The 27,475-nt window shown below is 34.6% G+C and overlaps 1 protein-coding gene across 5 annotated transcripts in view; it reads left to right on the top strand.

Annotated features, from left to right (window-relative positions):
* Positions 1-27,475, top strand: part of LOC106883648 (uncharacterized) — a 654,180-nt gene that overhangs the window by 249,046 nt on the left and 377,659 nt on the right. For all 5 annotated transcript variants that reach the window (XM_014934744.3, XM_089351157.1, XM_089351155.1 and 2 more), the window contains one exon: positions 25,093-25,221. In XM_014934744.3, coding sequence (XP_014790230.3) covers positions 25,093-25,221 — 129 coding nt within the window. The remainder of the gene's footprint in view (positions 1-25,092; positions 25,222-27,475) is intronic.

Here is a 27,475-nt window from a genome sequence, read left to right as displayed (position 1 = left end):
CAAGCTTTTGACATATTGAAATTGATTTTATAATAGTACATTATGGGTAGTTGTGTGTGTGTGTGTGTGTGTGTGTGTTTGTGTATTCAAATTTGTCTAATATATCATAAAGCTTTCAAAGCTGACATTAATTTCAGTGAAAACAAAATAAAGCAAAGATACTTCACAATTTGATAACAACAACATCAATAAAAATGGTAATGATGATGATGATGATGATGATGATGATAGTATGCCAGAAGATTTTTCTCAATTGATGTCTCAAATGACTACATTATTTTTTCCTTCAATAATATAATAAACTGCAACTTTTCATTGTAATAAGTTTTGTAGCTTAATCAATATTGTTTCTTTGTGTGCATGTGTGTTGTGTTTGTGTATGTATATGTGCATGCATATATATGTGTGTGTATGTGAAGGAAATATAATTAGCATGCTTAATGCCTAAATATATATATATATATATATATATATATATATATATATATATATATATATATATCCATCCCTCGATACTTTTCTTTATTCATTATATATACACACACACACTTCCTCACACTTTCCCATCTCCCACTCGTCTAAACACTCTTGCAACCTGACTCACCTACACTCCTGATTTCTCTGACTCCACAAACTTCTACTCAGTTCATACCTTAAGAGTCCACCCAGACACTTCATTATCACTATTTTTATCTCTTCTCAGCTCTATGTTAAGTACCCCCACTCTCATAACTCTTTTACATCAACATACCTGTTCTACTCTGACCTCTTCTCACATACTTTAATCTCTCATTTCCTTGCATAAAGTCATCTTTCTCAGGGTTCATAATATTGTGGCATGAAACCTCACTAATGCTGGTGCCATGAAAAAAGCACTCAGTACACATTCTAAAGTGGTTGGTGTCAGGAACGGCATCTAGCCGTGGAAATTATAGCAAAATAGACAATGGAACACAACGTAGTCCTTGACATATCAGATCTTATCATACTGCCCAACTCATGCCAGCATAGAACATGAACCTTACATCATGTGGATGAAGATGATGCAGATGATAATCATAATGTATATATATATATATATATATATATATATATATATATATATATATGCACAAACACATACATTTCACTTTATTGATATATATATATGAGAGAGAGAGAGAGAGAGAGAGAGAGAGAGACTCCTCTGCTTATTCTAAGGTTATCCCTACTTGTCTTCTAGCAATTACAGGTCAGTATAAAGAACAACATAACTAAATGCTTGCTATATTGCAGTCTTTTTATACTGTTTCCTTATATTTCATATGCTATGCATTTTGCTCCTTTTACAAAAGAATTTTAAAAATAGAAACATATTCATTACAAGAGAAATGCATTATGATTGGGGAGAACTGTTTTTTTTTTCTTATCATTGGCAATAAATCTCAATAATCTCAATATATCTATGGGTAGGTGGGTGCAAGGAGCCAAATAACACATACATTATATATGCATACACGCATACATACATAATATATATGTATATATATGTGTGTATGTATATACATATATGTAAATGTATATGTAAATATATATATGCATATGTGTGTGTGTGCATATATATATACATACATACACACACATACACATACAAATGTATGGATGTATATATATATATACCTACATACATAGACACAGACACACACTCACATGCACATATATGCATAGTATATATATGTGTGTAATATATATATATGAAATCTTCAAACTAATCATCTACCAACTGACCTACTTCGCTCCTATTCTACTTCAAACTGATAAAATGGAATCGGTCTGTCTATAATCAGGTCTCTGTCTCCATTTCATCTAAGAAATGATAATTCTACCAAGTCATTCCATAACTTTCATTTACATTCACTCACACACACACATAAATATATATATATGTTCCTATAAATTGTATGTGTGTGTGTATTCCTTTTACTATCAGTGGTATATTCAATAAAGACAACATGAATGAGTGTGCTCATTGTGTTCATACCCAGTAGTGATAATCATCTATAGATTTATTACATTCAACCCTCATCACTATTATTGAACAGCATATTCTCCAATCAACCTAAAGTTATTTTAACTCTTTGAACTCAGAATATCAGTTTTCCAATCATTTTAAGTACTCCATTAGAGCCAAAGTATCTTTTTGCTGTAAATAAATTTTGTGAAAATCTGTCATTGAAATACAATTTACACCCCTGCATAGGATCATAGAAAATATTTAAGGTTATTGAATAAACGACAAAATGCCTTTGCAATAGTAGTAATATACTTTTATTTTCTACAAAAATAATAATTAACTAGCTTAGATCAACATGTATATGTACACATGGAGTACAGTAGTTTACATGAGGCATTTATCTTAATGAACTGATCATTTCAAAGACTGGGGAAACTAAATGAGCAAATGCCAAGGGCTGATTGTAATTGGCAGATAGGGAAAATGAAATCCAATAAGGAATGTATCTCTTTATGCAAAATTGATCAAAGGGTGAGTGCATGTCAAAGGGAGACAAATTTTCACTTTTTTAATCAATAGATGAATTGGAGAAACACTAGTATAAAATAGCCTGATCATGTTGATTATAACTAAGTAGTTATAGTATTAGAATTATTTTAATGGTGTACTACTACTACTACTACTACTACTACTACTACTACTACTACTACTACATAATTATCCCCATAAATTCCTTTGTTAGCTTGATACTAATTATAGTGTATTATAATCATGTAAAGTTCAGTGGGTGGTGAATGGATTGACGGAAACAGGGTCACAATATCAATGCTCTTTTCAGACTTCCTAGAGTAGTAGTAGCAGTAGTAGAATCAGTTGTAGTAGCAGCAGTAGCCGCAAGACCACTACTACTAACATAAGTGCTGGAATGAAATTTGCTTAGGCAGTGCAAACCAGTTTTACAGGAGGAGGTTCAATGCATTTTCATTACACCCCTAAAATTTTAGGGGGTGCACTTGCACCCACTATATCCCCTATTCTCAAGCCTACAACTACCAACAATATTCCAATTCCAGCTAATACAACTGAGCCAACAAAGGAAGCCTCAGCATGGCCACTCTGCCCATGAGAAATAATATCCAAATCTTCATCAAAATACTTCCTACCATCTTAAAACAGGAAGGAAATGTTACCTAATGTAGTTCAGAGTACAGTGGAGTAAAGGTAAGATGAGCATGGCTAGGTTGCACTTGAACATAGATCTACTCAGTCAAGGTCAACTCAGTGTTAAGCAATAACAGCTGAAAACAAACACCAGATCTGAGTGCAACATAGTGTTTCTGTTAACTAATTAATAAGCTAATTAATATTCATTTGCACTTTTATTGCTATCAAAGTAATTTAGTTCTGTAAATTTAATTTTGTTGTCTGCCTGGTTTGGTTGTATGTGTAGCAGGGACTTTAACATATTTCTGTTAAAAAATCAGTCTTTGTTTCAATTAATTTTGAAAGTCTTGAAGAATTTAACAAACCAACTTTGTACATTATTTACATTATTTTCATTTGACGGATATTTGTCCTCATTTTGTATGTTGTTATCACAACGTTTTGACTGATATACCCTCCATCCTTCATCAGGTGTCTTGGGGAAATTTCGAACTTGGGTTCTCATTCCTAAGGTATTTTCTGATGTTATTGTTATTATTCAGTTCACTGCCTTGAATTGAACTCAGAATCTTGAGGTTAGTAGCCCATGCTCTTAACCACTATGCCATATGCCTGTGGAACATAACATACAATTTTAATGAAAAGTTTAAAGTAAGATCTCTTTAAACATGAAGTTTGTATCATATAACCAGAAGCAGTCTTACATGGGTTGGTATCAAAATACTTAAATACAATTTCACAGGGGTAGTAAAATAGAAGGTAAGTAATTGCTGATGATAGTCTAAGAATACTTAAAATAGCATCGTCCAGTCAGTTCCTCTTTTATCATCCACAGTGAGATTGAATAAACATAGCAGACATTTACATCTGTTGTGCATATTCAGTAAATTTAATTTACAAATGTAGAGGCAGCTAAAACCTTTGGGTATACACCATAGTAAACTACCGTATAAATTAGGTTCCATCCCAGTTTGTGTATAAGTATAATTTACTGGTCAGTCTATAGTTAGAAAAATGAGTAACTAACTTCTGAATGGGGAGTTAAATAAAATAAAGAAACTAGTCAGACTGGATTTTTTTTTTTTTTTTTGTAGTCAGAGAGAAAATATATAGTGCAACCATAGTATCTGCTTTTTTGAGGCCAATAAAAAAACACAAACACAAATTTTCTTACATCTCTATTTATTCAAATACCATCTAGTGCTTCTATTAATCATAATATATCATGTGCGTGTGTGTATGTGTGATTGGTCATCATCTTCTTTTAGCATCCATTTTCTATGTTGGCATGAGTTGGACAGTTTGAAAAGATCTGGCAATCCACAGAGCTGCATCAAGCTTCGGTATGGTTTCTACAGTTTGATGCCCTTCCTACTGCCAACCATTTGACAGTGATTACTTGGTGATTTTTTTTTTGTGGGGAGTGTCACTGGCACTAGTGAGATTGCCAAGTAAATTGAAGATACAAAGAAAACAGTGAGAAAATAGGGAAAGGGGAAAAAGCCCCACAACTAAGTTGGGGGAATATTTGGGAGGGGAGATGTTTTTATGCTAGGTGCTAAGAAGCTTAAGTACAATGGAGAGACAAGCACAGGTGTCTTGCTCTAGAAGAGATGCATGGCTCCCCAACAGTGTATAAGGGTGGGCAGCAGTTGCCAGAAGAAGATAAAGATGGTAGTGATGTGGTACCAGAGCAAACTCTCAAAGTACGAGAAGGTGGGCATTAAAGAGAATATGGCCAATGTGACAGGGTAAGGAAGAGAGAAAGTAGTATCATAAGAGTGTGAGAGGAGAGTAATAGATGGTTAGATAAGAAACTTGGTGCCCTATTGATCAAATATCAACTAGTTTGATATCTTTCATAAGCAATGTCTTTGGATCATTTGTGGACACAGCTTGAATGACCAAATTTCAAATATTAACTCATTCTCTAAATGTAAAATTGATGGTATTGTGTCCCCACTTTTGCAATCTCAATTAAGATGGATTGATCATGTTGTCATTCTGACATGACTAATCCATTTTAATTGAATTCCAATTAATTGAATTATGTATAGCCAACTCTATGATGGAAGGAGAAGCATAAGAAGACTATGGCTCATATACAAGCTCAAAGATAACCTGAAGTCAACAAAAATTCCCCCAGGAACATTTAAAAAAACTACATTGAATCACATTGGATAGAGGCTAACTTGCTAAAATGCCATATTTTCTCAAATTTTTGTCTTCATTGGTTTCAAGCAGTTCCAGCAGATCAGAGCAGACTTATATCTTTCTGGATGTCAACTGCTGAGGTACCCAATTTGTACACTTTCTGATATCCAGAATTCTCCACTATCTTCTTTAATGCATTGTGACACAGTCCAGTTGTGTAGCAAACTCACACATTGTGATTCATCTGTCCATGCAAATCAATTCATCCACATGCTGGTGATTCATGTCAGTGGTCAGAGTTGTTGGCATCTCACCACATGGTTTGTCTGCAATGCTGGCTTCTCCTTTCATAAATTTTTTCCATTTATCTGTGCCCTTTGCTTTTGTCCATAGTGCCACTTCCATAAGCAGCCTGTATCCTTCTATGGATGTTGGGCAGCCTGCAACCCTCTTTAACAAGAGCTCAATGATCGCATGTTGCTTCTACTTGGAATCCATCATTTGCTTGCAATTAAAAGAATAGGAAGAATAGTTATTTTATAACAAGAATTACTCTACTTACCAACATGTACTATTTGAACACCCTATGTCAATCAATAAAAAAAACTATACCCACTTTTGCATTACTTTCAAGACAACCCTTGCATATAAAATATAACTTCAAAGCAAAATGCAAACAAATTATTCAAACAACTTTCAAAATAAACTGTCTTCCTGTTTTTCTTATCTTTATCGTTTTATATTGGCTTTTTCAATACTGGTGTTGATTATATCTTTCTCTAAATATTGAACACAATAAGACGTTTTGTTTTCAACTTAGTTCAAAATAACCATGAGAAGATAGCTTGCACCATCTTAATCCTTCTTCAGAAGAAAAGTGAAGAGTTAAACCATCTCACTATTTTTTCCATTAAATATAAAACATGGTTAAACATGAAAAATGACACTAAAATCCAGCTGCTAACGTTTATAGATCCATAATTTATAAAGTCCTAATAATTAATTCAATATCTTATAAACAACAATTCAAATTGTCTTTTCTTATTTGTTTTTAAATACTGGAAAAGAATATAAAACGAGGCAGAAATGGCTTTGATAATAATACTATAAAAATGTAAAAATTAAAATAATTAAATTAATTCTAAAACATCAGAGGCCAAGAAATCAGGGACAAACACTGCAACCAATTTGGAAAGAATTATTCTTAACAAGTATCCCTTGGCAATTTTGAATTGACTTTTTTTTTTCTTATGAATGTCTCTTGGTGTCTCTTATATAATTTAATTTGTTTGAATATTCTTTAGTTCTTGAGTGCTTCTACAATATCATAGTATATTTTATATTATTGATTAATACATTCTATTATAGAACTTAACATCTTCTGGAGTATTGTTTGTTAACATATTATAATATTGATTGTAACTAACATTTTCAGTAATGCTGCTGGTAAACAAAGACTGTCGACATTAGTTTTAAACAGCAATCAGTGTTATTAGCGATTATCTTTTTATTTTAGGTTAACTAAGTTCATTGTGTTTCATTGCTATGGAAGTAAACATACTATAATGTTGTCATTGTTATTTTTGTTGTTGCTTATCTCCGTGTCCAATCTCATCAAGCAGACTAGTTATTAAAGGTATTCCAACTATAGCCATCCCATTTTATATATCCAGGATGACCTTATTGACTGTGTCTTTCCCTTTTTAGACATGATTTGAGGACAATCGACTGCTATTTCTAGCAGAGTGAATAACCACTTAGAAACTTGCTTATTAGGAGCTGGTAGAACAACTGAGTGGAGGCACAATGGCCCAGTGGTTAGGGCAGCGGACTCGTGGTCATAGGATCGCAGTTTCGATTCCCAGACCGGGCGTTGTGAGTGTTTATTGAGCGAAAACACCTAAAGTTCCACGAGGCTCCAGCAGGGGATGGCGGTGAACCCTGCTGTACTCCTTCACCACAACTTTCTCTCACTCTTCCTGTTTCTGTTGTGCCTGTAATTCAAAGGGTCAACCTTGTCACACTGTGTCACGCTGAATATCCCCGAGAACTGCATTATGGGTACACGTGTCTGTGGAGTGCTCAGCCACTTGCACATTAATTTCACAAGCCGGTTGTTCTGTTGATCGGATCAACTGGAACCCTAGACGTCGTAAGTGACAGAGTGCCAACAACAGAACAACTGAAGCATTGGGGAAAAAGCTTTGCATCTTACATTCCAGTTGTCTACAGTCAGTTTATTTCCTGCTGAGGTTAACTTTGCCTTACATTCGTTTTGAGATTCATAAAACTAACTACCAATTGAGTATTGGGATCAATGTAATCAACTAACACTCTACTCCTAAAATTGCTGTCCTTGTGTCAGCCAGAATCATCAGAGCACCAGAAAAATTGCTTTGTGGCATTTCCTCCAGCTTTTTATATTCTAAGTTGAAATCCCACTGAGATCAACTTTACTGTTCATTTTTTGGTGGGGGTCAATAAAACAAAGTACCAGCTGAATATTGGGGTCAATGTTATTAACTAAACCCTTCCCCCAAACTAAAACCATAAAGAATTTCATCTCCTTCTCTGACAACTTTGCCAATTTTCTATTATATATATGCATGTATGTATGTTTCTATGTTTTTGTGTGTGTATATATAAACATATATGTATATATACACACATATACATATGCATACATACACACTCACTCACACATGCACATGCACACATTATAGTGGAACCTATTTCTCAGATTCTAAGTAATTGCAGAAAATTATGGGGTGCTAACATTTACAAAAGATAGAATCTCAAAGTGGCAAAGAATTCGATATATCTTTCTTCTTTCTTGACAATTCAATGACCAGTTTAGCCATTGGCCAAGAAAAAAGAATTACATTCATTGGTTAATATATTCTATTACCTGACTGTTTTAGCTATTTTATTATTTACTTGCTGCCTTAAATTATTTTCTCTAAATAAATATTTACTTTTTAAAATTTTCATGATTACCAAAGTATGAATCATCATCATTGTTGTCATCATCATCATTTTAATTACCACTTTTCCATGTTTTAATGATGGAATTCATTGAGGCAAATTTTCTATGGCCAGCTGCCCTTACTGTCACCAACCCTCACCTACTTCTAAGTTAAGTTAATAATATTTCACCCTAGTCAGACATATTTTCATGGAAGATTGGTAATGGAGGACACAGATTGCATGATAATGATGCTTGCTTACAACTATCATGTAATATCATGGAAAAGAGACACTAACACATACACACAAACATATACATATATACACATATATACACACAAATTTCTCAACCACACAGCTATTATGTATTAAACAACCATGTCAAAAGAAATTTAGCTAGGGAAAGGGGAATAGAATGGTCAGCTTAGCAGGATGTATGTATTCATCGAACGCAGAATGATAAATGATGTTGCATGTCTGGAGTAGTTTTATATTTTATATATAACCGGTGATCACTATAATGGTGACTGGAATAAGATTGAAGGTGTAAATTTTTGGTGCCATATTTTTCATTTCCTTTATCCAAGATTCATTCTTCACATTTATTCGATAGTAATATCTAATAAATTATTCATTAAGAAAATTCCTGACGCTTTTTAAGTACTCACTTACTGATTTCCTTTGTAAACAGGAAAGAGCCAGATCATGGAAGAAGTAATAAAACTATATTTTATAGGTTCTCATTAAATTATTTACTAAATAAGCTCTGTTTTGGTGAAGATAAGATTTGTTTTGATCTGAATTGTATATGAAGGAATATTAGATTGAATTTCTGGACAAGAATGGTTGTATCAGAAATGCTTCAACTCTTTTTCACATTCCAAATGTTTACACAAAAGACATACAAAATAATAGAGCAGTTTATATAGTCAAACACAACTAAAACTGTAAGAATCATGGATAGAATCATTTTCTTCCTCACCACAGTTTCCACTCCCAATAAGAATAAACTTAGAAATGGAACTTCAACAAAAACGTCCCTGCCTACTGTTCTTGCTTCTTCTTACCATATCAATTCTTGAATCATCCTTTTAAATAAATACTTAGGAATCTTATTATAGAAACATACATTGTAGACATTGAATATTTCACACTTTTATTGCTTTCTACATATGTACTATACTGTCGAACGAGGTTCTTTCTTAACTGAATAAACCACATTATATAATAGAATATCACACAAAAAGCTGGTAGTCTTTATGATGTCACTTGCATGCATTTGGGTTATAGAAAAACATCATACAAACAATGATTCAGTCTACTATACCATCAGTAGATACCATGTATAGTGAAAGCTTACCAAGTGATAAGAAATTTTGTTGGTTGGTTAGTTTGAATTGTCCACAGATATAGTTTGGAAAGTAATGGATGCCACAAAGTTGATTCACCCTGGTTAGACTAGTTGAAGTCATCAGTGAAATTTCGGTGGCCCAGTGGTTTATAGGTCCTCAGTTGTCTTGCTACCATAATCATGTTCAAATTTAATCTAATATTCAACACACTGCTTCAATACCCACTGTATATTACAGTTTAAAGAGCTTAAAATTTCAACATGACAGATATCATCCTTATTATTATTTTTTTTCTTTTTAACTTCAGGCACTCCTAGAGTCTTGCATGTGTAGCAGGCTTGCTACTTGCAGCCTACAGCAACATGCTATCTGTTCTTTTCAACTATCTAGAACTCTACTGATTATTCTGGCTGTGCCAAGGAAGAAATCCTTTTGTAACAGCTCTACTGGTCATTCTGCTCCAATTTCCTTTATATTCCTCTTGATGTCTTCTGACACTGTTCCTAAGGACCCAACAATAACTAGCACTATTTTCACCTTTTTTCATCTTCCACAGTCAGGCTATCTTGTATTTAAGGATATTGTGTACGCCTATATTTTCACCTCCTTTTTAACTATTTGTGGGTTAAATGGGTGTACAATTATTATTATTATTATTATTGAGTGAGAGAGTAGTGCATGCCATCAAAGTGACACTGGGGTAAAATATACGAAGCCCAGTACACCCATCGTGACTACCCGTTTGATAAGGATAGACCAGGCATCACAACCATATGTGTGCGACATGGTGATCTCATATCAAGATTAACAGCACATGAGCTTGCAGGTGGGGGGGGGCAGTTAGAATTTTCTTCAGGTCAAGTAGCCCATCCTGCTCAAAAGGTCCCTGAGTAAGGGTTAAGGATGTTGAATAAAATACATGTTTCCAGAGGTGAATTATCCAAACCCCAAAGCTTTCCTCTCAACACATGAATGACTATGATGCTCTCCCACTACGTCCACTCATGATCAGAGATGCATATATCATCAGCTGCTAAGGGACATGCTCCACTGGTTAAAGTCAAACAACTGACAAGCAAATTTGTGATATTGAGCAGAATATTTTATACCATGACAAAACAATCTTTTACACCAAGACAAAACATCTTTTATACCAAGACAAAACAATGTACATGATAACACTTCCAATCAGTTAAGATGAGAAGCCATGCGAGCCACTGCCTGGTATTATTATTATTATTATTATTATTACTGGAAACATGCAAATGCTTTTGTATGTCATTATGTTAAACGAGGTTACAGTGAATCACGTTTAAAGGAAATAGCAAGTGAAATAGCTAAGATTAGCAAAGATAGTAAAACCTACATGCCTAATCTTAGCAAACAAAATACAACAGATTACAGAATTCCTTTAGTGATTAACTGGCACCGACGTTTCACTGGCATTTCAAAAGTGTTGCATGAAAGTTACCAACATGTGGTGAAAAAATATCCCAGTTTCAAACAAACATTTCCTCAGCCGCCCATTGTAGCCTTTCGACGGAATAAGAACATAAAAGAATTATTGACCTCTATATCTGACTCCAAGAAAACGAACATTGGAGTATCTACACGCTGTACCTTAAAGAACAGCCACAAGAGAGGTAAGCCCTGTTCATTGTGCAACAACATGAGTGAAGTGAATACCATCAAAAATCATAATAGAAATGTTATGATTTATACAGAAGGGGGAACCTGCAAAGATTCCCATTTAGTGTACGGTGCAGAATGCACGAAACATAACTTGATTTATGTTGGTTGTACAACGGAACAATTAAACAAAAGGTTTAATGGGCACAGATTCGACGTCAGGCACAAGAACAGTAGTTCAACAGAACTTGCTGAACATTTCGTTTCAAGCGGCTGCAATTTTGAAGAAGATTTGAAAGTGCACATTCTCAAAAAATATCCTGAATGTACCCCACTTTCACTTCTCAGAATGTATGAGGAAAATATGTTTGCGGGTTATTGACATCACGCCCTGGAGGAATGAATAAGATGACAGGAGAATATCATCAAATTTATACAAAACTGTTTGATTGAATATTCTTCTTTCTCTCTTTTTCTTTTCTTTTTCTGTCTTTTTCTGTCGTCTTCCTTTTTCTTTCTTTCTTTCTGCTTATTAAAAAACTGACAAAAGCTGATGATGTCATTCTATCAACGTATGGACGCTGATTACTCACGTTCATAGTCTACGTTTGGTTTCTGAAATTTTGAATTTTCAATCACCTTTTGGTTTGAACTTGAGAAAGACAGACGTTCTGTTGAAATGTTGTTCAAAAAATAAAACATCTAAAATCGCGCTCTTCGTTTTGACTATTTACCTTCGTGAAGAGTTACGTCAATCCTTTTTTTAAATATTATTATTATTATTATTATTATTATTATTATTATTATTATTATTATTATTATTATTAAGAACAAGAACAAGAAGAATCCTTTCTACTGAAGGCACAAAGCTTGAAATTTGTGGGGAGGGGACTAGTCGATTACATCAACTCCAATGTTTCACTGGTACTTAATTTACCAAGTCAAGTAAAGTATCCTTCACTTGCCCCAGGACACTGGGTGTATCTGAACAAGTGACTGTAACAAACATGCAGATCAAAAGTAAATAATAATAATAATAATAATAATAATAATAATCATAATGATAATAATCATAATGATGATTATGATGTAACAGTGGATTAGCAGTGTCATTAGAATATCTAAAAAAATGCATTGTAGTATTTGTTTTGACTCTTTATGTTCTCAGTTCAAATCCTGCAAAGATCTACTTCGCCTTTCATCTTTTTGAGACCAATAAAATAATATATCAGTGAAGTACTAGGACTGATCTAATTGACCAACCACCCCACTTAAAATTCCTGGTCATATGCCAAAATATGAAACAGTATCTGGTAGCTAGCTGCCAGAATCATTTGTGTGTTGGACAAAATACTTATTGGCATTTCTTCTAGCTCTTTATGTGCTGAGCTTAAATTCTGCCAAGGTCAACTTTCATCTTCCAGAGATCAATAATTAAGTACCTGTCAAAGACTGAGGTGATATAATCAGGCAGTCCCCTTGCCTTTAAAATTGCTGGCCTCGTGCTAAAATTGGAAAGGATTATTATTACTATTGTGTTATGCTGGTGGCACGTAAATAGCACCATTTGAGCATGATCATTACTAACGTCACCTTCCTGGCACTTGTGCCAGTGACACGTGAAAAGACATTCAAGCGAGTTCATTGCCAGTACTGCTGGACTGGCCCCTGTGCAGGTGGCACGTAAAATACACCATTTCAAGCATGGGCGTTGCCAGTACCGCCTGACTGGCCTTCGTGCCAGTGGCACGTAAAAGCACCCACTACACTCTCAGAGTGGTTGGCGTTAGGAAGGGCATCCAGCTGTAGAAACTCTGCTAAATCAGATTGGAGACTGGTGTAGCCATCTGGTCCACCAGTCCTCAGTCAAATCATCCAACCCATGCTAGCATGGAAAGCGGACGTTAAACGACGATGATGATGATGATGAATGTTGTTCTGAAGGCAGCAAGCTGACAGAATCATTAGCATGCCAGATGGAATGCATAGCAGCATTTCGTCCATCTTTACATTCTGAGTTTGAATTCTTCTGAGATCAACTTTGCCTTTCATCCCTTCAAGATCGATAAAATAAGTACCAGTTGAACACTGGGGGGGGGGGGGGGGGTGATGTAATCAACTCATCCCCTTCGCCAAAATTGTTGCCCTTGTAGCAAAATTTAGAACCATTATTAATGTTGTTCTTATCATCATTACCATCAAAGCCATTTCAACAAGCTGATCTTATACCAATTCTTTATTTTGAGAGGGTAAGTAATAATGAATGACTGAAGTTTCCTCAGCATTTCTTTCTTCCTTTATATTTCATGAACCTTCCTTAAAATTGGGCTGTTCTTGACAGCACCAGCTTCTGAAGAATTTCTACATGCACCTCAGTCTCAAATTTCTCAATCCATATTTCTATTTCAGTTGTTACCATCCCCAAGGTACATTAATACTGCTATCATTCCAACCTTTTTCATGCCCACATTTTGTAAACATCTCTCTTCATATTTTGATAACCTTTAATCTTTCTCTTTTTACACCCTCTTTCTTATTCCCTAGTGATGCTATATCAATTATCAGTAACGTCTTTTCTCTTTTCCAAACAGTAACAATATTCAGATTTTGTAATCACTTTCGATGTTGAAGTCCCAAAAGAGCTTCTGACTTTACCGCTAGGTTATATTGGTACTCATACCACCTTTCTTTTCTGCTATGCTTATGTTTCTTGTACAACTTCCAGTGCACAATACTGGTGGTGTTATCATCTCTTTATTTTTTTTTTTTTTGTTGCTATTATTATCATTATTATCATTATTATCATTATTATTATTATTATTACTATTATTATTATTATGGCGGTGATCTAGCAGAATCATTAGCACACCAGGCATAATGCTTAGCAGTATTTCGTCCATCCTGAGTTCAAATTTTGCTCTGATCAACTTTGCCTTTCATCCTTTCAGGATTGATAAAATAAGTACCTGTCAAGCACTGGGGTTGATGTAATCAACTACCTCCCTACCCAAAAATTTCAGACCTTGTGCCTATAATAGAAAGGATTATTATTATTGTTGTTGTTGTCATTCTTCTTCTTTTAGGTGGCAAACCAGCAGAATTGTTAGCACACCAGGCAAAATGCTTAGCAGTACTTCGTCTGTCTTTACATTCTGAGTTCAAATTCTACCAAGGTCGGCTTTGCCTTTCATCCTTTCAAGGCCAATAAAATAAGTACCAATTGAACATTGGGCAGGGTCAATGTTGTCGACTTACACCCTCCCCTGAAATTGTTGGCCTTGTACCAAAATTGGAACCATTATTATTATTAAAGCAGCAAGCTGGACAAAATGTTTAGCAGCATTTCTTCCAGCATTTTATGTTCTGACCTTTCAGGGTCAATAAACAAGTACTGGTTTAACACTGGGATTGATGTATTCAACTTCTTCTTCTCCACTTAAAATTGCTGGCCTTGTGCCAAATTTAGAAAGGATCGTTATTATTACTATTATTATTACTATTATTATTATTGTTATTATTATTATTATTATTTTATGTTTGACTTTTGTTTTGCATTTGTACAAGTTGGATCCAAGTCTCACCCAGAGACCTCAAGAGACAACAAGTTAGAAGTTCATGTAGGTGTTATGCCTAGGGTACCATATATTTGGATTTGTACAGTTTTGTTCAAGTGAATGTTTAAGAAACCATAAGAAAATTATGTGTTTGCTTTAAAATTTGAGATCACATAGACAGTATTTTACGTAGGATATGGGCAGTTCCCATGAGCACTATCTTTTGAACTTCAGCCATTTTGGGGTTTCCTGGAATCTGATCTAGGTAGTAATCAGCCCGTTTCGCTGTCATTCCCAGGGCACCTATGACAATAGGTATTGTTTTCGTCTTCAGATTCCACATTTTGCTAATTTCTATTTCAAGATCTTTATATTTGCTCAGTTTTTGGTAGGTCTTGACAGATACGTTTATATCGATTGGGACAGTCATATCAATGAGGAGGCATGATTTTTGTCTGAAGTCTTTCAGTATGATGTCTGGCCTATTTGCGTCTATCTTTCTGTCAGTTTGAATGGTGAAGTTCCAGAGGAGTGCAATGTGATCATTTTCAAGTACTGGGGGTGGTTTGTGTTCCCACCAGTTTTTATCATGGGGCAAGTCCAGGTTTTTGCATATTACCCAGTGAATATATTGTGCAGCTCTATCATGCCTGTTGAGATACTCTGTAGGCGCAAGCAGACTGCACATGGAGACAACATGATCGATGGTCTCATTTTGTTGTTGGCATATACGACATAATGGGGAGCTGCCGTTCTTTAATATGTTGGCCTGGTAGTTCTTTGTAGGTAGGCATTGATCTTGGGCTGCTATGATAAACCCCTCTGTTTCTGATTTCAAGCCAGAGGCCATTAACCATTGGTGGGTAAGGGCTTTGTCAATATCTGCATTATTAGCTCTCTTTGGGTATTTGCCATTGAGAGGTTTTCCATGCCATTTTTCAGTCATAATAGCTAAGGCAGCAATTTTAGCACGGGTTTTCAAGCACTTAGCTTTTTCTGCAGGTGTTTCTAGTTCGTCTAATTCTTGAATTTGTTGCAATTGGAATTCACTTAGATATTCCTTTGCCTGTTTTGTTACTGAGTAAGATGCTTTCTTGCTTTCATATTTTAAGACAAGTTTTAGCATCCAGTCCTGAGAGTTTTTCAGATAGGTGTCTAGGCCAATTGTGGCTACCTTCATTGATAATGCCAGCTGTAGAAGTCCTCGGCCTCCTTCTTTTCTTGGCAGATAAAGACGTTCTATATCTGCCTTAGGGTGGTGCATTCTATGCATTGTCAACAGTTTTCGTATTTTTCTGTCAACATTACATATTTCAGTAATTGACCAGTTAACGATGTTGAAACTGTAAGTCATGACTGGTATGGCTAGAGCATTGATCGCTTCGATCCTGTTTCTCGCGTTCAGCTCTGTCTTCAGTATTGCTCTCACTCTGCGATAACATTCTCTTCTGATCCTTTCCCTCATCACTGAGTGCTTGATATTGTCCCCTTCAATTACCCCTAGGTATTTGTAACTCTCCGCTGGTTCTAACTCTTTTATGACATTTTGCTGGTCAAGGTTCACATTAGATGTATTTGTCATTTTTCCTTTGATAAAGGTAGCTTTTGCACATTTATCAAGGCCAAATTGCATCCTGATGTCATCACTGAATTGTTTAACAATCGCTAGTAGGCCTTTGAGTTGTTGGTCATTTTTTGCAAAGAGCTTTAAATCATCCATGTAAATGAGATGATTTATATTTTTATCAAATATTTTATAACCATACTGTGCATCATTGAGCAATTTTGAGAGCGGTATTAGGGCTAGACAGAAGAGGAGTGGTGATACTGAGTCACCCTGGAAAATGCCACATGAAATTCTTCTTCTTCTTCTTCTTCTTCTTCTTCTTCTTCTTCTTCTTCTTCTTCTTATTATTATTATTATTATTATTATTATTATTATTATTATTATTGAGTGAGAGAGCAATGCATTTCATCAAAGTGACACTGGAGTACAAATATACAAAGCTCAATATACCCATCATGACTAGGCACATGCATCACAATCATATGTGCATGAAATAGTGATCTCATATCAAGATAAACAGTGTATGACCTTGCAGATGGGGCCCACTTAGAATTTTCTTCAGGTTAAGTAGCCCATTCCACTCAAAAGGTCTCTGAATGAGGTTTATTTAAGGATGATGAACAAAGCACCCATGTTTCCAGAGGTGAATTATTCAAACCTCAAAGAATCCCTCTTAACACATGCTCCTCCACTACACATGCTCATGATCAGAGATGCACATATTGTCAGTCACTAAGAGACATACTCAACTGGTTAATGTCAAGCAACTGACAAGCAAATCTGTCGTATTGAGCAGAATATTTGTTGTAGTCCATCTGGCAGAATCATTAGCATGATGAGCAAAATGCTAAGCAGTATTTTTGTCTGTCCTTATGTTCTGAGTTCAAATTCCACTGAAGTCAACTTTGCCTTTCATTCTTTCAGGGTTGATAAATTAAGAACCAGAGAAACTCTGGGGTCGATGCAATTGACTAGTCTCCTCCCCAAAATTTCAGGTCTTGTGCCTATAGTAGAAAGGAATATTATTATTATTGTTCAGTACCAATCTCTAAGTGAGAAGAACCAGGATGAAATGACAAATTGGGTGGCCAGCTTTTCACAGAAATGGGCAGAAAGAAGGTGGTCCCTTAAAGGGTGGGCACAGGTGGAAAATGTCTACATCACTCCTGTTGTTGTTTACTGCCTGGCTGTTGTGCCTTGCTCCAGTTACCACCTGATCAGATTTGAGCATGTTATTTAGCTTCTTGTGGAAGGGATGTACTCCACTATTCAGGCTACTGTGAGCACCCTCTCCATGGCAAGTTAGATGCACAGACAGACACTGAGGCTGTACCACTTGCAACATTTCTTAGATGGTGAATGTGTGTAAGTACCATTTCAGAAGCACATCTCTTTCATGGAGCAGCATCTCCTCTCTTTCATGGAGCAGCAGCCCTGGGTGAAGCAAAAACGAAGACTAGGTGCCTGGCACCTAGACTATCATCAGGCATTCATTGCTCTCTACCATTTGGGCAAAGTAGTCAGTGGGTGTTCTGCTCTTGCAATCTTTTGAGGATTTGTAGCTGGGATGAGTGATGATATTTTCAGAGAGACTTTGGGTATCAACAAAAAGGAATTGGCTTGTCTCTTCCAGTGGACTTTCCAATCAAGGACTACCATAGATAATTCCCCAAAGTCCTTGGTCTGTCAGGGCCACGGAGGAGTGGTAAACTTGACAAGCAAGGATGTGCCATGAGATGGGCTTGTCTGAGATGTACACAATGACAAAATCATTCTGCATACACTCATTCAGTGTCTGGGCATTGTTGACTGGTTGAGTTATATTGAATAGCTGCTGTTGTATGTAGGATGTATCTGGCTAACAACCAAGTCCATGGTAATGGTTGCCCTTTCAGCCTCCTTTAACTGGGCAGAGAAGGCTATTTTCCTTTGTCTGGTAGCTGTGACAAAAGAGGTTGTGTGGAGAGTGAGGCTGAAAGATATGAAGACAGTGACATTCCTCTCTGGCAGAGCCCTCTGTGACTTTTTCAAGTTTCCTTTAAAAAGAAAAGTTAGGGTGGAGATGGAGGTGCTGTCCTTGAGTGAACTAACGGTAAGGAAGATAGAAGTGGTGAAAATGGCAAGAGTGGATGGCACCTCATAATTATATGTGTAGACCGTGAGTGAAAGAATAAAATTGGAGAGATCGCTTGTCCTTGCCATTCAGGGAAATCTTGGATAGTGAGGTTCTTTGATTAGCCCAAGAAGCCGACTTGTATTGCATCTATATCATCATTCATTTGATTTTATGATTTTACATTGTATACCATGTATACTTGCTTTCATGGCTCTTGTCGATTCTGTATACTCTCTTTTGTCTTTTATCTTTTACTTGTTTCAATCATTAGACTGCAGCCATGCTGGGGTACCACCTTGAAAGAATTTTTAGTCAAAAGAATCAACTCCAGTATTTATTTTTTGCTAAGCCTGGTACTTATTCTATCAGTCTCTATTGCCAAACTGCTAAGTTATGGGAATGTAAACACACCAACACTGGTTGTCTAGCAGAGTTGGGGGAACAAACACAGACACAAAGACACACACATACATATGACAAGCTTCTTTCAGTTTCCATCTACCAAATCTACTCACAAGCCTTTGGTCAGCCCGAGTTATAGCAGAAGACATTTGTCCAAGGTGCCATGCGGTGTGATTAAACTCAGAAGCAACTGGATGGGAAGCAAGCTTCCTATGACATAGCCTTTCCTTTCAACTAAAACAAAGATATATAATTTTTGTGTACCTCAACAAGTGCAGTTAGTCACAGTTTTATTGTTGCTCTCCTTCTTTCTCCAGCTGAGGGAGTTATGTATTTCTTCAACTGCAAGACACCTATTTCTGTCCCTCTATTCATATTCATGCAAAAGTAGACAGTAGAGCTTGGTGTAGTCTTCTCTCCAAACTGTCTGACCCATGCCAGCACGGAAGGAGGATATTAAATGATGATGATGTCGATGAAGATAACAATGCTCATGATGATGATTTCTAACATCATGAAATATTGTTGTCTTAGTAAGATATATATATATATGTGTGTGTGTGTGTGTGTGTGTGTATATATATATATATATATATATATATATATATATATATATATATAGCTGATATGAAGAATTTATGTTATATGTATTGTTTATGATAGTCAGACTGGTGTCCTCATCTGGATGGTTGCATTCATTGCATTTTGGTTGTTGTACACTCCAGCCTTCTTTAAGTGTCTGGTGTTGAACTCATTTGTTGCATTGGAATTTCAAACCTAACCCTTTATTTGATCTACAGGGGTGCACTGTTCTCATTCTGCTCTCTGTGTTTCATGACATTTTTTGCTTCAATTGAATTACGTAAATTACCTTAGTGCCTTGCCTGGACTTGGACCCAGAAGTAATTGTTAACTGATTAAGGCAGCTGCAACTGGATAGAATATGAGCCTGCTATAGGAAACATTCTCAAAATACCTGGTACTTACTTCTAACAGCTCTATAAACTACATTTAAAATATGATATAGGACACTAAAAGTTGATTTAAATTTGAGACCTATTAAGTGATGTTTCAATACTCTAACCAACCATTTAATCACTACATCCAAATGTAGAAATAGCATGAATATAAAACTAATTCAAAAGTAGAGGTATATGAAATTCAGTATCTTTGTGGTTTACTTTAAAATTGCAAGAAGTATTTTTTAAATTGCTTTGGCAAAACTTTGAAAAGAATTATAAATTATAAATGACTTATTGATAACATCTTCATAAGCAACATTTTTCTAAATGCTAACCTAAGGTTAGCTAACTTACACAGTTTCTTTATATTTTCGCTTTCATATCATTAAAAAAATCATCTCTCTAACATCTGCTCTGTGCTTATAATTTATATATTATTTTGCCATTCATGAAATCATATAACTCAACATTATAATGTCTATTCAGTAACACTATGAATGCAGTTATACTCCTAACATACATATAGTGTTCAGCATTGACAAAAATAAAAGGACTTGACTCCTAGTAATATTTTAATTAAGAAAACGCCATCATTACATAGATATAGAATGAATATAGTTTGTTTTGTCAGTACCTCAAGACTATAGCAAGACAATCTCCTGCAATGTTATTGTTCTTTATACATTCACTAGTTTATATTGTTTACATACTACCAAATTTTTTCTCTTTTGTTACTATATTTCATTTGAAATATATTGCCACTTTCAATTAATTTAGAAAATTATAAAACATTTAATAAAATAACTTTGTCATTATTAAGCCAGTGTATAAAACATAAATTAGCATGAAAATTTGGCGGATGGTTTTTAATTTAGATTACTTTAAAACAGGAAGTTTCTATCATAAAACTAAGAGTGGTATCAAATGGGCTGGAATCAAAGGGATTAAAGGCATTCCTTGAGTTAATGATATATCATATGTCAGAGTCTTATATTTAGATATTGTTGTATAGTCTTTTTATAACACCCATACTGAAATCTTTAAGAGTTACTCAGTTCCTATAGAGTTTTAGTACTAGGACGAAAAAAAGTAAAATAAAGGCTCAGCTGAGACTTCAGTCAGTTTCTAATTCCTTACATTGATGGAAATCATAGCACCTTCATCTGTGTACTTGACATCACTTACCAGCCACTTATCTATACTTAATTTCCTCCTCCTTATCTGACAAAAAATGTGTAACTGTGTCACTTTCTTTAGATTGATGAAACTAAAGTGTATACACACACACACAAACAAATATGTCTATAATGTATGTATATTTATATATACACACATGCATACAATACACACATGCCCACAACACACACACATGCCACACACACCACACACACACACTCACACTCACACACACACACACACACACACACACACACACACACACACACACACACACACACATTATAGCATATATTTCTGTGGTAGTTCTGACATCTAATTTCTATGCATTCATATGAAAATGAGAATCCATCATTCATCCTACTACAAACACAGATACACATTACATTCCCTACTCTACATGTGTATACACACACCCTAATGCATGTGTAATCCCTTTTCTACATACACACATACACATGATACATTACACACATATTCACATACACATTTATTCATCTAATTATATGTGGGTGTGTATTGGACATGTTATGTAATTATATATGCTATGCAATCACTAAATTTTAATGTAAACAAATATTATAAACAAGACTGACAATGTTAGGGAAAAGTGGGTGTGTTGAAACCAGTACCCAAAGGTCAAAATATATTCAGTCTGTATATGTTTTTTTTATGAAATATCATCATCATCGTCGTCATCATCACCACCACCACCATCTTTATCATCATTGTCATCATCTTCATCAACATCACCACCATCCTTATCACCATCAACACCATCATATTCGTCATCATCATCATCATTGTCATCAATTCATTTAGTAATATCCCATGTAAGTAATATGGCTCAATATTACAGTAGTTTTACATTTTATGTCTAATATCTCATTTGAAACTTCAATAACTCTCATTCTTTGATCTTCTACTATCAATCCACAATCCAGTTTTACTCAGTATGCAGCATCTATTCAGGTTTCATGTTTGTAAATGAGCAGCCATCTTATATATATTAAACAACATCTTTGAGGCTTGGTCACATTTTAATTATGGACTTAATTATTAGCTCCTTTCTTGTAGTGTGTGTTATTTAAATAACTGATCAACAACTTTCAGCGAACAACTCTAATAGTAGTAGCAGTATAAGAGTATATGCTGTAACAGTGCATCACTGCATCCATCATTTGTTGGTGATTCCCTACACTACTCCTGGTGAATGATGCCTCTGCACCACTCAGGCAACAACCTGCCAGCCCATGGGTCTGTTTGGATAGTCGTTGTTGGGGAGGGTTTTACGAGACTGGAACGAAAATCTTACCTCAACCCCCTTTTAGTCATCTTTTACAGCATACAGAGGAAATGCTGGGACCAATCTTTGACATGCGGGTCTCCAAACAGCATGAAAGTAATATAAATTAAAGTGTTTTCCTCAAGAACACGGCATGCAATCTAGCCTGGGAATCAAACCCAAAGTCACATACCTTCACTAATGGTCAATGGCAATTCAGTGTATCTAAAATGATGGTCTCTTATCATACTTCTATGAAACTCACAGTACCCTTTGAGTACTCCCCCCTTTTTTTACACTGAGACTAAAGTTTAGTTGTTTTTCCATCAGCTTTCTTTTCACTACATAGTGCACACTCTTATCATGTACTCATTCCTGTACTGACCAAGCATTATTGGCATTGTATCTCCTCCATTACAGTGTACTCTTTAATTGTGTAGTCCCTTATTGCATACTCCGTAACCTTATATTCACTATTGTGCTGATTAGACACGACTGGCATTGTGTCTATCCCCTTACAGTGTACTCCTTTACTGTGTACTCATTCCTGTCCTGACTATAGGCACTGTATCAATTCCCTTGCTGTGTACTTATCAAAGTTACATTACTTCTTTAACTCTTTAGCATTAAAACTGGCCATTTCTGGCTCAAACATTCTACCCGTTTTATGTTCAGATTGGCTAGATCTGGCCCATCACACCTACCCTATATAATTACATCATTGAAATCACAAAGTTACAAAATATTGCATGATTAATTCAAAACGATGTGAATAAATAAGCATTATAATAGATGGTGTTTTCTCAATGCTAAAGGGTTAATTACTGTTTCATTTTTACAATTCTTGTTTTTAAACATGACCTTTCTTTTAACTAAATTCACATTTTTTTCTTTGAAGCTCACTTTCTTAAGTTTCACATTTGTTTTTAAGCTTGTTTTGATTTCATTGTAATAAAGAAGTTACTGTTGTCATAGATTTTGTGGATATTATCTGAAACTTCTTTCTTCAAACTTGAAGACAGAACTCTGACAATTTGGAACCAACATTTACTTTACTCATACTTAGACTGAACACCTCTTGTCAGTCATTTTTGTAGTGTATGTTATTTAAATAACTGATCAACTCTGGTAATTTGGAACCAATATTTACTTTACTCATACTTAGTCAGAACACCTCTTGTCGGTCATTCTTGTAGTGTGTGTTATTTAAATAAATGATCAACAACTTTTAGTGAACTACTCTATAGTAGTAGTAGTATCAGGGCATGTGCTGTAACAGATTAGTAAGCAAAGGCCACTATCAAAGATTTTGTATATTTTATTTTTGTCAAGTGTAAAATACAAATGTCTATTCTTAGCCAAGACTTTCCTTCATGGTTGTATAAAAATATACTCTTTGTAATTCTACACTTTAGTATATCCAAAACTTTATCATGTACAATCTTAATTTTGCTATGGATCTCTCATTTACCTTCTTAACTGATTAATTTACTTGAGACTTCTATAACCCACACCTCATATTTTGTTTTTGCAACAGTTAACAGTGATGATATGAAGTCACTTACTTAGATATTGTTTTCCAATACAATTTGATTTGCTAAGTATGCGACTTGTATTATACTCACCAATATTAGTGTTTTAGAATCTCATCAAAAACTTCTACAGGTTCTACAACTTGTTTTCATCTTCTTAATTGATTAAATCACTATCAGCCACAAAGAACTTGTTTGGTTTGCTATACATTTTCTCTAGTGCATCCATACTACCTGTAGTAATTTTGTGCTACTTTCTTTAATCAAATATGTATACTTTTACAATTCTAGATTCTAGACTTATGACCCTATTAATGGTTGAAACCATTTCAACTCTTTTACAAACAAGAATCAGATAATAAGTAAACACATGAGGAAATGAATGCATTAAAAAATAATAGAAATAAAAATGTACCTATCATATTCAGTGGGAAAGATAAAAGGTTTGGTATGATATAACCTGCTCTGAAGGAACTTATGAACTCACCTGTATCAATATATTGTATATAATATAGAAATCTTCAAAACCATTATAATGTATAGCTGAGTTGGAGAAGAAATAAGTAATGCAGATCAGATTTCATTGGCATAAAATCAATCAATCAATAAAAACAATGTTCATTGAGTCACTGCTTTGATCATTGCTTTATCAAGTAATCTTTACTTGAGCAGAACCTAATTTCTTTGTTTTCTTTTTTCTTTGTAATTCTAAATCAATTTAGTTTTTCAGTGTAAATGATAATTTAATTCAGTTTTTGTTGTTGTAATTGCTTATTTGAACACTAATATTTTTCTCATTTGGAAAAATTAGATTCAGGGTTTATTTTTTATAAAAATATATCTAACTCTTTTGATACCAATTCACCAATGACTACCGCTGATTTTATAAGACTAATTTCCTGTTTTATAATGATGCAAATCAAAATATTAATTTATATTCATAACATCAGCTTAATAATAATAATAACTATAAAGTTATTTTACAAAAATGTAAGGATTATTTATCGACATAATGTGGCAGTCCTGGTTAGGATGAATGTTACTAATAATTAGCCCCAGGAAACATCGTCTCCAGCTGGCTATTGACACACTATTTTACAAAATTCATCATTATTTTAAGAATTAATTGAAACAAAGACAGTGCTTTTCAGTAGGAATATGGGAACAAAGAGGTTAAATTGAAAATTTTAAAACACTTATATTTTATAATTAATTACTGGAATTTGTTTCCATTTCCAGGCTGGTGCTGATATTGAGCTTAAAGATACTCTTGAAAAGACTGCATTACATCATGCTTGTAACAAAAGCTGTGAAGACGTAGTTGTTGTTCTCATAAGAAATGAAGCCAATATTAATGCCTATGACCAAGTAAGTATTAAACTAAATCATTAAAATTCTTGATTTAATTTTGTAAATATTTATTACATATCTTGTAACCATGATGAAAAACGTTGTATTTGTTAGACTTTATTTTAACCTTGTTAGAAAATGTAACACTGTATTACACAAATCCATATAGGAGCCCTCTTTTAACATTCCTATCCATTCTTCCTACATCGTAAAAATGTTGATCAATAAAAATGCTCTTAATCTAACTTAGTCAAAGGATATGTTCCTTCCTTTAAAGAAAAAAGAAAAAAAGAATCAAACTATTATTAAGTATTCAACTTTATCTTGATCCTTGTTATTTTCCTGCTATTGCATGGAATTTTTGCAATTCTTGCAGACACATTCTGTAGAAACTCAAATAAAACGTTTTTGTCCATATGGTGCCATTCATTTGGAATAAAATCCTATCATCATATTATATATTTCTTTTTAAAACTGGTTTATATTTCAGCATTATTTCATTCTTAACACATGCAGAAATGGATGTTGTTTTCATCATATTAATTCTATTTTTTTGACTTTCATATTTTCAGAAGTAATTTTTTTTTTAATGAACGATTTCTAGTAGAGAAGTATTTAATGCAAAATGAATTTTAGAGTTGTAATTCCCTACAACTCTAAAATCAGTTTGCTTTAACTCTTTAGCATTCATATTACTCTGTCAAATGTGATGTCTATACCTCATAGAGTATATACCTCATAGAATTCTAGCTGTAATTACTGCCAAAGGCAGTCCTACCCCATATTAAAATAAATTTGTTTGAAATTTTAAGGTGTTTCTATTATTTTGTCCAAACCCTGTATATACACATACACACACACATATGTATTTAAAATGGTCTTTAAAAACTCCTTAAAATGATTTAGTTCTAATGTAATTGGTATTTTAAATGGATTTCATTTTGATTTTAACAATGAATCTTTAGTCATTTAATCAGTAGAAGCACCTGCTCATTGAATAAGGAAATAACTGAGTATTTCATATACATGTGTGCCCTTAACACAATATACAGGTGGAATCGCTGTAAAAAAGCATGACAAGAGTGAATCTTTAAATTACAGGAGCAATCCATCTGATTGGTTTCCTCATAGTTTTCATCAACTCCAGTTTCACTCAACCTGAGTCTTTGATTCAAAGAACGTTTGTCGGAAATGTCATCCAGTGAGATTGAACATGGGATATCATGATTGTAAAGCAAACTTCTTAACCGTCCAGTCATTGATCTTTAGAATATATACTTTCTGATTTTTGGATAATTTCATACATATCAACATCATATCAAAATGCTATAGATTTTTACTCAACTTTTTGCTAAACCAACATAAATTTTCAATAGAATATAGACGTATAGGTGCAGGAGTGGCTGTGTGGTAAGTAGCTTGCCTACCAGCCCCATGGTTCCAGATTCAGTCCCACTGAGTAGCACCTTGGGCAAGTGTCTTCTACTATAGCTTTGGGCTGACCAAAGCCTTGTGAGTGGATGTGGAAAACAGAAACTTAAAGAAGCCCATTGTATATATATGTGGTGTGTGTGTGTGTGTGCCTGTGTTTGTCCCTCCTCCCCCAACGTTGCTTGACAACCGATGCTGTGTGTTTATGTCCCCTTAACTTAGTGGTTTAGCAAAAGAGACTGACAGAATAAGCTACAAAGAATAAGTCTTGGGTTAATTTGCTCAACTAAAGGTGGTACTCCAGCATGGCCACAGTCAAATGACTGAAACAAATAAAAGAATAAAAGAATAGAAGAATATATACACACACACACACACACACACAGTGTATATCACTGTATATCATTGTTTGTGAATCAGATTAGCAAGTTGTGTACTACCTCTAAATTAGTTTCTCTAAATTAGCAAGTTGTGTACTACCTCTATCTGAACCTATATAAATGCAACAGCTTCTCTTCTGCTCAACAAGTTTACTTCTTCCACACTAAATATCTATACACATTATTACTCAGACAACAGATTTCTCTAGAACTCACACCATGGCCACAAGTAATAACATTCAGATGTTCAAATTAAGGCTCAACTTCATTGTCTAGTTTTTGGAAGGTCTGTAAAGGTCATGAGCACATCTCTTTTAACAAGATAATTAGTTAAAATGTTCAAAACAAATTGTGTTTAAAGCTTACCTTTAATATTGTTTTATTTCCCTAAGGTACTGAGCTGGCAGAATCTTAGCAGCATTTTGTCCATCTTTACATTCTGAGTTCAAATTCCGCTAAGG

The sequence above is a fragment of the Octopus bimaculoides genome, chromosome 4 (genome assembly GCF_046866305.1).
Source record: "Octopus bimaculoides isolate indiv1 chromosome 4, ASM4686630v1, whole genome shotgun sequence".
Lineage (NCBI taxonomy): Eukaryota > Metazoa > Mollusca > Cephalopoda > Octopoda > Octopodidae > Octopus > Octopus bimaculoides.
This window is presented reverse-complemented; position numbering and strand designations above follow the sequence as displayed.